Genomic DNA, 14,185 nt, shown 5'->3' on the forward strand with positions numbered 1-14,185 from the left:
AGTATAGCCTCTGTTGTAGGAAATGTGACCGCCAGTTTGTGCACAGCAAACTCCTCCAAACAGCAAGACGATAAAGACCAGGGGCGAAATTCTCCGGAAACGGTGCGATGTCCGCCGACTGGCGCCCAAAACGGCGCAAATCAGACGGGCATCGCGCCGCCCCAAAGGTGCAGAATGCTCCGCATCTTTGGGGGCCGAGCCCCAACCTTAAGGGGCTAGGTCGGCGCTGGACGAATTTCTGCCCCGCCAGCTGGCGGAAAAGGCCTTTGGTGCCCCGCCAGCTGGCGCGGAAATGACATCTCCGGGCGGCACATGCACGGGAGCGTTAGCCGCCGCTGACAGCTTCCCACGCATGCACAGTGGAGGGAGTCTCTTCTGCCTCCGCCATGGTGGAGACCGTGGCGGAGGCGGAAGGGAAACAGTGCCCCCACGGCACAGGCCCGCCCGCGGATCGGTGGGCCCCGATCGCGGGCCAGGCCACCGTGGGGGCACCCCCCGGGGCCAGATCGCCCCGCGCCCCCTCCAGGACCCCGGGAGCCCGCCCGTGCCGCCTTGTCCCGTCGGTAAGGTAGGCGGTTTAATTTACACCGGCGGGACAGGCATTTTAGCGGCAGGACTTCAGCCGATCCGGGCCGGAGAATCGCGCGGGGGGGCCCGCCAACCGGCGCGGCGCGATTCCCGCCCCCGCCGAATATCCGGTGCCGGAGACTTCGCCAACTGGCAGGGGCGGGATTCACGCCAGCCCCCGGTGATTCTCCGACCCGGCGGGGGGGTCGGAGAATCTCGCCCCAGATAACTGGGGCGTCATTCTCCAACCCCCCCAGAGGGTCGGAGAATGGCCGTTGGCCACCGTGAATCCCGCCCCCGCCGGTTGCCGACGTCTCCGAAGGGAGAAAAGTCGGCGGGGCGTTAATGTCGCCGCTGCCGTCGAAGAATGTCACGGGTCTGCGCAAGGCAGCCGATTTTCGGCCTGCCGATATTCTCCCCTCCGGATGGGCCGAAGTCCCGTCGACGTGATGACCGTTCACGTCGACGTAAATTAAACCTCCTTTTCATCGGCGTGACCCTGTGCTCCAGGCTCATGCCGACCAGCGTGGAGGTGAGTGACGGCCTGGGGGGTTGGCTCGGGGCAGGCGATGGCGTGGCCGCAGTCTGAATGCGTGAGGAGAGGTGTGTCTCGGGTTGTGTGTGTGTGTGTGCGGTGGGGGGGGGGGGGCGGTTAGAGTAGGCTGGGCTCCGGGGGAGTGCCGGGAGGGGGTCCGTGCCGGGGAGGGGGATGGAGGGGGGTCCGTGCCGGGGAGGGGGATGGGGGGGGTCCGTGCCGGGGTGGAGGTTGGGGGGGGGGTCCGTGCCGAGGTGGAGGTTGGGGGGGGGGTCCGTGCCGGGGTGGAGGTTGGGGGGGGTCCGTGCCGGGGTGGAGGTTGGGGGGGGGTTCGTGCCGGGGTGGAGGTTGGGTGGGGGGGGTCCGTGCCGGGGTGGAGGTTGGGGGGGGGTCCATGCCGGGGTGGAGGTTGGGGGGGGGTCCGTGCTGGGGAGGGGGGTGGGGGGTCCGTGCCGGGGTGGAGGTTGGGGGTTGTCCGTGCCGGGGTGGAGGTTGGGGGGTGTCCGTGCCGGGGTGGAGGTTGGGGGTGGGGGGGTCCGTGCTGGGGTGGAGGTTGGGGGGGGGGGGTCTGTGCCGGGGTGGAGGTTGGGGGGGGGGGGGTCCGTGCCGGGGTGGAGGTTGGTGGAGGTGGGGTCCGTGCCGGGGTGGAGGTTGGGGGGGGGTCCGTGCCGGGGTGGAGGTTGGGGGGGGGGGTCCATGCCGGGGTGGAGGTTGGGGGGGGGGGGGGTCCGTGCCGGGGTGGAGGTTGGGGGGGGGTCCGTGCCGGGGTGGAGGTTGGGGGTGGGGTCCGTGCCGGGGAGGGGGGCAGGGAGGTGCGTTCCGGGGAGGGGGGATGCGAGGGCAAGTGAGTTGGTCCACCTGGCCAGGTGCCAGCCTCCAACAGTTGGACCCATGCGGTCCATGCCACCTGGCTGGGGGGAGGAGAGGATATGGGCAATGATGACATGTCGCCGTTCCCCTCCCCCCACCAGGCCGTCATGTTTTCAGATCATCCAGCGATGTTGGCCGCCGTGGCGGCAGCCGCTCATGTCTATGTTGCCCTGGATGAGGAGGAGGAGGAGGAGGAGGAGCGTGCCAGAGAGGCGGCGCAGGCTGCCGCAGGCTGCCGCAGAGGGACAGGCGGCAGCCGCCCAGGCTGGAGGGACACCTGACCGACAGGACGAGGAGGGGGAGGAGGACGTCGCAGCCCCACGGCAACGGAGGCACCCGAGGGCGTCCCGTGTGTACCGGCCCCGGCAGTCATACCAGGCCCTCACGGACCGGGAATGCAGGAGGAGACTCCGGATGAGCCGGGAAACCGTGGCACACATCTGCCACCTGCTGGCACACCTGTCACCGCGTGGCACTGGCGGGAGACACCCTCTCCCCGTGTCCGTCAAGGTTACGGTGGCCCTGAACTTTTATTCAACGGGGTCATTCCAGGCACCGAGTGGGGACCTGTCCGGCATATCGCAGACATCGGTGTACCGGTGCATCTGGGCAGTGACAGATGCCCTATATGCCATGGTGCACCGCTACATCCGCTTCCCCGTGGACCGGGCCAGCCAAGATGCCCGGGCCGTGGGCTTCTCTGCCGTGGCTGGGTTCCCCATGGTCCAGGGCACGTCGCCGTGCGGCCACCTGCAGATAACAGAGCCGTGTTCACCAATAGGAAGGGGACCTATTCGATGAACGTACAGGTGGTCTGCGACCACCGCATGATGATCCTGCACGTCTGCGCCCGTCACCCAGGCAGTGTACACGACTCCTACGTGTTGTCGCGGTCATCCATCTCCGGCATGTACGAGGGACGCCATCCCCGGCTGAGGGGCTGGTTGCTGGGCGACAGGGGCTACCCATTGCGATCGTGGCTGATGACGCCTATACGGAGGCCACGCAATGAGGCGGAGAACCGCTACAATGATGCCCATGTAGCGACAAGGGGAGTGATAGAGAGGTGCTTTGGCGTGCTGAAGATGCGTTTCAGGTGCCTGGACCTCGCTGGGGGCGCCCTCCAGTATCGGTCAGATAGGGTCGGCTGCATCATTGTGGTGTGCTGCGTCCTGCACAACATAGCCCAGCAGAGGGGCGATGTGCCGCAGGCAGAGGAGGGCGGAGTGGAGGAGCAGCAGGAAGAGGCGCAGTCCTCCCCAGATGAGGGGGATGGGGGTAATGGTCAGGGCAGACGGGGTAGACACAGGCGGGTGGCTGTCCACCGTTACCGGCTGGCCCAGCGGGCACGGGACAGACTGATAGACACCCGCTTCACTGACTAGATGGGCGTGGGAATCGGGTAGTATGGCCACAGACCGCACACCATGGCAACAGCCGACCACCCACACCCCCCACCCACCCAGCACCCTCACCCCCCTCCCCAACATCACCCACCCCACCCGCATGCACACCACCCCCCCCCATTGCCGATCCACCTGCGGCACAACGGGCCGGGCTCACACAGTTGCGGGTGGACGCGTGTCTATCGCAGGCCATGGAGGATGATGACAACCCGCCCTGCGGTGAGCTTCTGGCTCTACATCGTTGGACTATGTCTGACCCATGGCCACAGTACCATCATCCACCCGGACCATCCCTGCATGCGGCGGTGACACTGCAGCGCACGGTCCCGTCCTCTGCCCGGGGGATGTTGATGGCGGCCCAGGGGGAAGGGGGCAGACTCACCTGGGGCTGAGGTAAGACCACCCCTCACACACACACTTGCGCTCAACGTACATGACACCCCCGCACACTTTGGACAGAGCACAAAGGCAGCTTCTGTAGTTGTAACATTGACTTTAATAACCAAAGGTGTTCATGCACGTGCCCTAGCCCCTAAAACTCATCTGTGCCCTGCAACCGTGCCAACTTACTCAGTGTCTAATTGTTTGGCCTTACGGGCCCTTTGACTACGTCTACGTGGTTCCCCAGACGGTACAGCAGAACTGGAGGTGGACTCCTGTGATTCCTGCCCTCTGACACTGGATCCCTTTGGCGGCCATTTCCTGGGGCGTCCTGGCCTAGATGGGCCAGGCTGCGGCCCGGGCGACTGGGATGGCGAGCTGCCAGCCTGTCCTGCCCGTTGCCCACCCGATGCACCTGGGACGGAAGGGGGGGAGTCCGAGGTGTCGCGGTGTACCGGAACCTCCCCTACAGGGGGAGCCGGGACGGACCACACCACCTCCTCCTCCCTCGGGGTGCCCGATGGCCCCCAGTCCTCTACATGGGTGGGGGATGCGAACGGACTGGCCATCCGACGCCCCCCCGAAATCTGGCGCTGCCAGTCCTGGAGGCCCGTGCTGGTATCGACAGGGGTCTGCAGGTTTGCAGCCATGGAGCCCAGGGGGTTGGCAAACCCTGTCTGTGACAGTGCGACGCCGGCTCGCACATGGCCACTGGCGCCGATGCCCTCAGCGATGGCCTGCAGAGACTGGGCCATGTCCTGCTGAGACTGGGCCATGGCCTGCTGAGACTGGGCCATGGCCTGCTGAGTCTGGGCTATGGCCTGCAGAGACTGGGCCATGGCCTGCTGAGACTGGGCTATGGCGTTGAGCGCCTCTGCCATCTGGCGCTGGCACTGGCTCATGGCCTCCTGTGAGAGGGCAGCCATGTCCTGGGCCACAGATGCCACCTGCACGGAAAGCCCCAGGCCTCGCAAACCGTTCCCCATGTCTGACACCGTCGCACCCATTGCCTCCACCGCGGACGCCACCCGTGCGGTGTCGGCCTGGGTGGCACGCATGACCGGCACCACTCCCAGCTCCTGGACGCGGGTGGACTCCTCCACCTGCGACTGCAGCCGCCGCAAGCCGCCCGTCACCCTCTTCGCTCGTCTCCGGGTCGGTGGTTGCATCGGATCTATGGGTGGGTGTGGTAACTGCAGGAACCCGGGATCCATCTGGGCGGCAGATGTTCGCTTGGGCTGGGCTGCCCTCCGACCGCCCGGCCCCTCTGCTGCTCCTACCTCCACCTGCTGTACCGGGACGGCTGTGTTGTGCCCAACCGTGGTGAGTGTTTCTGCGATGGTGGAGGGTGTTGGTGACAGCAGTGGCGTTGTGTCGTGCTCTTCGCCCCACTCTGAGTCCATGGCACTTTGGGGTGGGGGTTCGTCTCCACCCATCCACTCTGAGTCACTGTCCGGTATTTCGTCTTCCTGGGTCGTGGTGTCCCGGGTAGGGGTGTCCTGGGCAGTGCTGTCCCGGGCAGTGCTGTCCCGGGTAGTGCTATCCCGGGGAGTGGTGTCCCGGGTAGTGGTGTCCTGGGTAGTGGTGTTCTGGCTCGGATGTGACGGGGGCCTGTGGCTGCCCCCCTCGTCGCTGGGTGGTCGCTCCCGCACGTGACGGGGGTGTCGTCTCCCTGTTGCTCCAGGTCTCTCCGTCTCCCGTGGTCTCCGAGGGGCATCCTGCGGGCGTCGCATGCTGGAGGGTGCGGGTCTCTCCGTCTCCCGTGGCCTCCGAGGGGCATCCTGCGGGCGTCGCATGCTGGAGGGTGCGGGTCTCTCCGTCTCCCGTGGCCTCCGAGGGGCATCCTGCGGGCGTCGCATGCTGGAGGGTGCGGGTCTCTCGGTCTCCCGTGGCCTCCGAGGGGCATCCTGCGGGCGTCGCATGCTGGAGGGTGCGGGTCTCTCCGGCTCCCGTGGCCTCCGAGGGGCATCCTGCGGGCCGTCTGCATCTGCGGGGATGGGTGCCTGGACGTTTGGTCCTGCGATACACAATGAAGCATGCATGGTTAGACATCAGGCAGTGATCAAGTGATACGGGGAGGGGGATATAGGGGAGGGGGGATATGGGGACGGGCTGTCGGTGGCTCACTTGCTACTACGCCCCCGACCTCTGCATCAGCAACCTCCCGGTCGTCAGGTCCGCCAGCCAGTTCCAGGGCCCTTTCCTCGTGTTCGGTCAGTGGCCTCTCATCAGCGGGGCCTCCTCCAGTCCTCACATGCTCCCTATTGTTGTGTGCGCGCTTCTCCTGTGGGGGGGGCGGGGTGGCAGGGGTAAAAGGCAACACTGTTAGGCAGGTATATGAATGCACGCCATCGGTTGCGCGTGCATTGCAGAGGTTAAGGTTAGGGCTGGATTCACTTGGGGATATGGGGGATATGGGGGAGGGGTGATATGGGGGAGGGGGGATATGGGGGAGGGGGATATGGGGGAGGGGGGATTTGGGGGAGGGGGGATATGGGGAGGGGGGATATGGGGGAGGGGGGATATGGGGGGATATGGGGGAGGGGGAATATGGGGGGATATGGGGGATATGGGAGAGGGGGGGATATGGGGGAGGGGGGATATGGGGGAGGGGGGATATGGGGGATATGGGGGAGGGGGGATATGGGGGAGGGGGGATATGGGGGAGGGGGGGATATGGGGGAGGGGGGATATGGGGAGGCTCACCCTGCCTGCTCTGATGAGGTCGTTCACCTTCTTGTGGCACTGGGTGCCTGTCCGTGGTGTCAGGGCCACAGCGGTGACGGCCTCTGCCACTTCCCTCCACAGACCGGCACCGGCTGTGGCGTGGGGCAACTCTGCGGCCGTGCCCAGGATACAGGGCATCCCTCCTCTGCTCCACCGCGTCCAGGAGCGCCTCCACATCCCGTGACTCGAACCTCGGGGCTGAGCGACGGCCAGCCATCCAGTCGGGTGTTGCGGTCGGATGTTCTGGTCGGGTGGGGGGGAGCAGCGCGGCCTTATGAGCCGTCACGCCGTGCGGCGCGTATGACGCTGCACGGCGTGAACCACTCCGCAAGCGCGGATCCCGTTACGTCGCTGCTAGCCCATTTCGGGCCGGAGACTATCGACCCATTTTTCCGACGTGACGCAAGTCGGATTTGCGCCGTTTTTTGCGCCGATCGGCGGACTTTCCGCCGATAACGGAGAATTTCGCCCCTGGTTTTGTGTTTTTAATTGAGGGATGAATATCGGCCAGGACACCAGATATAACCTAACTGCTCTTCATCGGAGGGGGCAGATAAGGAGCGGGATTCTCCCAACGGGAGTCTTAAGTGCTGACGCCGGAGTAAAAACTGGAGTATTTTACTCCGGCATCGCCGCCTGTTCCAGACCCCTATTCTCCCCCCTCTGTGGGGCTAGCAGGAGAGTCGCGCGGTTTACGGGGGCGGGGCCTCGGCGCGGCATCAGAGACCCAGCACCGCACAAAAGACACGGCGCCTTGGGTCCCGCGCATGCGCAGTTGGGCCGTCCTCTCCCAGGCCGCCCTGCACAAACATGGCGGGTGGATCCAGGCTCGCCGGCGGAAGAAAGGAGGCCCGCCGATCGGTTGGTCCCGATTGCGTACCAGGCCACTCTGGAGTGCCTCCCTCGGGTTGGGACCCCCCCCCCCCCCCCCCCAGGCCGCTCCCGGCCCTTGGAGCCCCAGGTCCTGCCGCCCAACAGGTTAGAACGGCGCCGGCGGGACTGTCATTTTTCTTGCCGGCCGCTCGGCCCATCCGGGCCGAAGAATTGCCGCTTGCGACGATTCTCCGAGCGGCCCGGCGCGATTCTTGCGCCGCTGGTTTCGGGAGGGGGGTAGAATCGCGTGCGGGGGTCGGGGCGGCACGGTGCGATTCGCGCGGCGCCCCGGCGATTCTCGCACCCGGCGGGGGGAGGGTGAATACCGCCCAAGATTCTGGTTGAACATCTCAGCCCAAAGAAATGATACCTCCGACAATGCAGCACTTCCGCAGTACAGCATTGGAATTTCAGCCTAAGATTGTTATGCTCAAGTCCTAGAGTTGGACTTGAACCCAAAACCTTCTGACTCAAGAGGCAAGAATATATTGTCCACTGAGCCATAACTGAAAAATATTTTAGTATATTAGTAACCTTAATTCAAAAAATATTTTAGATAGTGGATTGTCTGACTCAGACAAACTAATAAGCTTTGATTGTTTTAGTACATTTTCCTTGTCTATCAAAATGTTTGCCTTTATTTACATTTGGAGGAAGGTTTCCTTCGATATAACACCAGTTTTGTAGTTTATCTATTTTCTAATGCTGTAGATTATGTGTTGTAGTTACTATATGAAATGAAGCCATTTTTATTGATCTATAATTAATCCATTAAAAAAGCCAACAGGAATACAGATTTCTTCATGTTTGTTATCATCTGTTGCTTGAAGATTGATATGTAATCTTTATTGTATGGCAGTGCATTTAAAGTACAAAAGAATTTCAGCAAATTATTGAGCAGTTTTTAGCATTGTCTTGGAACTATGCAACAGAGTTTATATCATTTGTTAAGTGCATTGCTTGTGATAGAAAATCATTCAACTACAGAAAATTCATGTAAAGCATGTTCATTTACTTGTATATTCCAATGTTAAAATGTATTTAAGTGAGAAAATATATATTTCTTTAACTTGATGTCAATTACAGTGCTTAGTGACTTGTGGGAAGGGATACAAACATCGTCAAACATGGTGCCAAGTTGGGGAAGAGCAATTAGATAATGGATTTTGTAACTCTGCAACAAAGCCAGCATCAGCCCATGCATGTCAACAGCAGGAATGCGCAGCATGGCAAGTTGGGCCATGGGGACAGGTAAAACTTAAATGTTGTTATTTTATTTTGTTAGTATTCATGGCCTGAAATGTATTCATTCACCATCTATTTTTGTTGAATGTGGAAGGGTAAGGCATCTGCAGAATATACAGCAGATGGAGAATTAAATGACTGGAAAAAATGATTCAAAAAACAGGATAATTGATTAATTTATGGTTGAGTGTCACAATGCCTTGCTTGAGGGTGACTCTTACAAGCTCAAAATGCCAACTCAATGCACTTTTAACAAAAGCATATTTGCATAAGCATGTTTATAAAAGAATCATAGTCCAGAAATGTACCATCAATTTTGCACCAATGTTCTCCACTTGAGCCACCTATGGCATGATCTAATGGGAGAAGCACTAAGCGCGGTAGCGAACGAGAAGTGCCGGGTGCTTCCCGACGGCCGACCCGGTGAGGCCCTATTTATCAACCCTTCATCACTACATAATGCTAAATCTAAAATAGTCTGCTCCCTGGTTGGCACCATAACATATTGCTCTCATGCACTCTTTGAAATCTCCCTTGAGGCTACCCTTGCCAATTTGATTAACCCAGTCAACATGCATATTAAAATCAGCCATGATTACTGTTGTGCCCTTCTCACCAGCCCTCATTATTTCTTGGTTTATACTATGGTCGTTGGTCATCTTCCGACATGGGACGGCAGTCCAACTTGTCGTGCTACCTGAACTGACAGCCGCTGCAACTGCCTCCCAGGTGGTATTGCTGCCCCTGCTGTTGGTCCTCCGACCCCTTGGGAGAACAGGACACCCCGTCTCACATCAGCGTTAAGAAGCCTGGCCAGGCCAGCATCACCAAAGCGAGAAGCAGGCCTGCATGCTGCCATGCTTGTGTGTTTACTGAGGGTGAGTGGTGAGGGAGCGTTTGAAAGCCGCTCTCCCTTGTTAGCGGCGAGAAACTGCGGCGCGAGTCTGGTGGATCAGATTGCAATACAGCCAGTAATGGCGAGAGGTTCGTGGGGGCTCATTTTCAGCAGTATGTGCCGTTAAATATGGGCCATGATCTCGCCAACCCAGCCATTGAGAAATACCCCTCCAATTGTGCCCAAAATGGCACTCAGAAATGTTTCTGCTAAATCATGTCCGTCATCTCTCTCCAGGACCCTGGTAGAGGTATGTTTGGTGAAGTGGAGGGGTCCTGAGGCCGTGGCGGGTGCGTGGGGAGGCTGAGGCTGCTTTCGAAATGGCACCCCGATCGGCGAGTCGTGCAGGAAATGACTTAGAATGACCTCGATGGGGAGTTACTCGCCGCGGCCAAAATAAGGCAGAGTGCCGTTGAATAGTAAGGTCTTTAACTTAAGAGCCCTGAATCATGCTGCAGGCCTTTAATTGGACAAAAGAGCTGAATGTCAAAGGTGAGGTGAGAATGACTGCTCTTGACAGCAACACAGCATTTGACTGGGTATGGCATCAAGGAGCCCCAGCAAAATTCTCCTCTGGTTGAAGTCATTCCTCGCCCAAAGGAGGATGGTTGTGGCGATTAGAGGTCAATCATCTCAGCTCCAGGGCAACACTGCAGGTTAGTATCGTAGGCCCCACCATCTTCAGCTGCTCCTTCATAAGGTCAGAAGTGGGGATACTGCACAATGTTCAGCACCATTCTGGACCCCTCAGATAATGAAGCAGTCCATGTCCAAATGCAGCAAGACCTGTACAATATCCAGGCTTACGCTGACAAGTGGCAGGTTACATTTGCACCATTCAAGTGCCAGGCAATGACCATTTCTTCCAAGAGAGGATTTAACCAGTGTGCCTTAACATTCAATGGCATTACCATTGCTGAATCTCCCACAGTCAACATTTGTGGCTTACCATTGATCAGAAACTGAACTGGACAAGCCATATTAATACTGTGACTACCAGAACAGGTCAATGACTAGGAATCCTACGGCGAGTAACTCACCTCCTGACCCCTCCAAAGCCTGTCCACCATCTAAAAGGCACAAGTCAGGAGTGTAATGGCATACTCTCCACTTGCCTGGATGTGTGCAGCTCCAGCAACACTCAAGAAGCTCGACACCTTCCAGGACAAAACGGCCTGCTTGTTTGGGACCCCTTCCATAAACATTCACTCCCTCCACTACCGACGAACGGTGGCAGCCGTGTGTATCATCTACAAGATGCACTGCAGTAACTCACCAAGGTTCCTTAGACAGCACCTTCCAAACCCACGAACACTACCATCTAGAAGGACAAGAGCAGCAGACACCTGGGAACCCCAGCACCTGGAGGTTCCCCTCCAAGTCACTCACCACCCTGACTTGGAAACTTGCAGTGTTGCCCTGGAGCTGAGATGATTGACCTCCAACCGCCACAACCATCCTCCTTTGACCGAGGTATGACTCCAACCAGAGGAGAATTTTGCTGGGGCTCCTTGATGCCATACCCAATCAAATGTTGCGTTGCTGTCAAGGGCAGTCATTCTCACCTCACCTTTGGCATTCACTGTCGCTGGGTTAAAATCCTGGAACTCCCTCCCTAACAGTATTATCAGCGTGCCTACACCTCGGAATGCAGTGGTTCAAGAAAGCAACTTACCACCACCTGAAGGACAACGAGGGATGGGCAATAAATACTGCCCATCCAACGACGCCCACATCCTGTAAATTGTTTTTTTTAAACTGAGGACCAACTATATGCATATTCATGTTTATATGACATTATGCCAAATTACATTGTTTTAAAAAAACAGTGGACACAAAAAAAACAGTCGACACGATTCAACAAAAACAAGTTGAAATGCTGTTTCAGGCTCGTTTGGCGAGGTGTTTCTCGGCAGCTGCAGCACCGAGATTAAACCTGCTATTCAACTGGACTTTGCTATGTATTTTGGCCCTAGAGAGTTTCTCCCCATCGAGGCCCCACTCAGGCAGCCGTCCTGTGCTGGAGAGCTGAGCTCGCAAGCAGGACTGGCTCCTCGTAGATCGGGGCGCCATTTTGGAAGGCTACCCCAGTCTCCAGATCCACTCCACCTCTCAGCGACACCCACCCACTCGGCGTTTAGGACCCCCACCCCCCCCCCCCCAACCTTTCCTGGGGCCCTAGAACCCTCCCTCACCCTGCTCTTATGGGCAAGGTGCCCCCTGGCATTGCCAACCTGGCACCGAGGCACCCTGGCAGTTCCCACCTGGCACCCTGGCAGTTGCCCTACGATTCTGGCAATATCAAGGTGCACTGCTAGGAGTGCCAGAGTGCTACTCTGCCCTGTCCCCAACTACCCAGGGCCTCAGATCACCTATGAGACCCCCGAAGGTGCCATTTTATGAGAACCAGTAATGAACGGCGCCCGGTTAAATCCCGGGTTCCAGTAAATCCACCGGACGCATATTTAAATGAGCCTAATGGCTTACTTAAATGTGCATTTCTGGATCTTGCCCAGGTTTTTCGCCCAGCGCAAAGGCCGATTTTGGCCTCTCCTGGGATTCAACCATCGTGTCTGACTCCAATTCGGGCAAGATGAGGTAATTGAAAGACGCCTAAAATGACATAAAAACAGAAATTTGTAATCTTGAAGTCGAGATCTTTGTATCCTCTTCCAGTAATATCACAATTATTTTGTACGTTATATGGATCATGTAGGATAACTAAACTGAGAAGCATTACAAAGTAAAAAAAAGGATAATTTGTTCTGACCATGAACTATATTAAGTACTTATTTCCACACTACTTCATATTTTAGATCAACAGTAAATCATGAAATGTGAAATGGCCTTTTTGTTTGCAAGTCCTGTGAGGTTACGTGCAAAAGTTCAAAAGTTCTATAACTAGACTTGTGACATAGATTTATTTTGAAGTCACATGTCATGATTTCCAACCAACGAAAATGTAATTGTTTGAAGGCAATAAATGAACCATATATACGAACCATTGAACTGGCCCTTTATCAACATGCCCTTGAAGTCAGTCAGAAGTGATCAGGTAGAAAGAAATTAATATATTTAGCAGTTTTTCAAAGGTAGATTGTAATTTAAGACTAACATTGGACACAATATTCTGACAATGTTCTGAAAATATTCATTACATTGGAGGTACTGTGGAAATATAGGGTTTTTTTTGGTAAGTAAGCTGTTTAATGTTTTAGTGCGTTGATTAATCCAAAACCTTCTGAAATAAGATGTGCTTCGAAATCACAGAACTAAAGGGTTATTCCGCAAGCTCGTATGTTTTCCTTCTAAACTTTTCACTTTCATCTTTCTTAATTATCTCTCTTAATCTTTAGATAAATTAAATCTGATGTATTCAGCCTTCCCCCTTTTTCGGTTATTTATGTTCAGATATTGGGCGCGATTTAGCTACCCCGTTGCGCCCGGCGCGGATCCAGGCACAATGGGTGAATCACAGGAATGCCCCAAATCAGGCTCCGTGCCAGGCTGATTGCGAATCACTCGACTCGCTCCGCACTGCGCAATCTGGATCACGCCCTCGCTGGGCGAGACCCAGATCTGGGGCGAAATTCTCCCCCAACGGCGGGATGTCCGCCGACTGGCGCCAAAGCCGGCGCCAATCAGACGGGCATCGCGCCGGCCCAAAGGTGCGGAAGGCTCCGCATCTTTGGCGGCATAGCCCCAACATTGAGGGGCTAGGCCGACGCCGGAGGGATTTCTGCCCCGCCAGCTGGCGGAAATGGCGTTTGTTTCCCCGCCAGCTGGCGCGGAAATGCAGCACATGCGCGGGAGCGTCAGCGGCCGCTGTCAGTTTCCCAGCGCATGCGCGGGAGCGTCAGCGGCCGCTGTCAGTTTCCCGCGCATGCGCAGTGGGGAGAGTCTCTTCCGCCTCCGCCATGGTGGAGGCCGTAGCGGAGGCGGAAGGGAAAGAGTGCCCCCACGGCACAGGCCCGCCCGCGGATCGGTAGGCCCCAATCGCGTGTCAGGCCACCGTGGGGGCACCCCCCGGGGTCAGATCACCCCGCGCCCCCCCCCCAGGACCCCGGAGCCCGCCCACGCCGCCTGGTCCCGCCGGTAAATACCAGGTTTGATTTACGTCGGCGGGACAGGCAATTCCTGGGCGGGACTTCGGCCCATCCGGGCCGGAGAATCCAGCGGGGGGTCCCGCCAACCGGCGCGGCCCGATTCCCGCCCCCGCCCAATCTCCGGGAGCGGAGACTTCGGCGGGGGCGAGGGCGGGATTCACGGCGGCCAACGGCCATTCTCCGACCCGGCGGGGGGTCGGAGAATGATGCCCCTGAATTTTTAAATGAGTCTAATTTCTCATTTAAATACCCGAATGCCAGATTCACCCGGCACCCCAGGACTCAACAGCTGCTTCTGGGAGACCTCGCCGGGGCGTAGTTTAATACTGGTCCACACAAACGTGGACCTGGTGTCGTGGCACGCTGGGGGTCTGTCAGGCCATGGAGACCCCCGGATGGTTGAGGACAGACCAGGGTGGTACCCTGGAATTCCCCTGGCACCTGGGCACCTTGGCACTTCCAGCCTGACACTTGGCATGCCACCCAGACACCCTGGCAGTGCCACCCTGGCACTGAAAGGTGCCAGTCTTGCAGTGCCAAGATGCCCAAGTGCTAGGTTGGCATTGCTAGGATTGGGCCC

General features: G+C 58.0%; 1 protein-coding gene across 7 annotated transcripts in view; it reads left to right on the top strand.

The window, feature by feature from the left end:
* The window catches only part of adamts9 (ADAM metallopeptidase with thrombospondin type 1 motif, 9), a 489,710-nt gene that overhangs the window by 173,527 nt on the left and 301,998 nt on the right, over positions 1 to 14,185 (top strand). For all 7 annotated transcript variants that reach the window (XR_011934150.1, XR_011934151.1, XR_011934152.1 and 4 more), the window contains exon 22: positions 8,446 to 8,610. Coding sequence is in view for 4 of the 7 variants with exons in the window: in XM_072472332.1 (XP_072328433.1) it covers positions 8,446 to 8,610 (165 nt within the window). In the remaining 3 variants the exon portion in view is untranslated. The remainder of the gene's footprint in view (positions 1 to 8,445; positions 8,611 to 14,185) is intronic.

This window comes from Scyliorhinus torazame, chromosome 13 (genome assembly GCF_047496885.1).
Source record: "Scyliorhinus torazame isolate Kashiwa2021f chromosome 13, sScyTor2.1, whole genome shotgun sequence".
In the NCBI taxonomy this organism is placed as follows: Eukaryota; Metazoa; Chordata; class Chondrichthyes; order Carcharhiniformes; family Scyliorhinidae; genus Scyliorhinus; species Scyliorhinus torazame.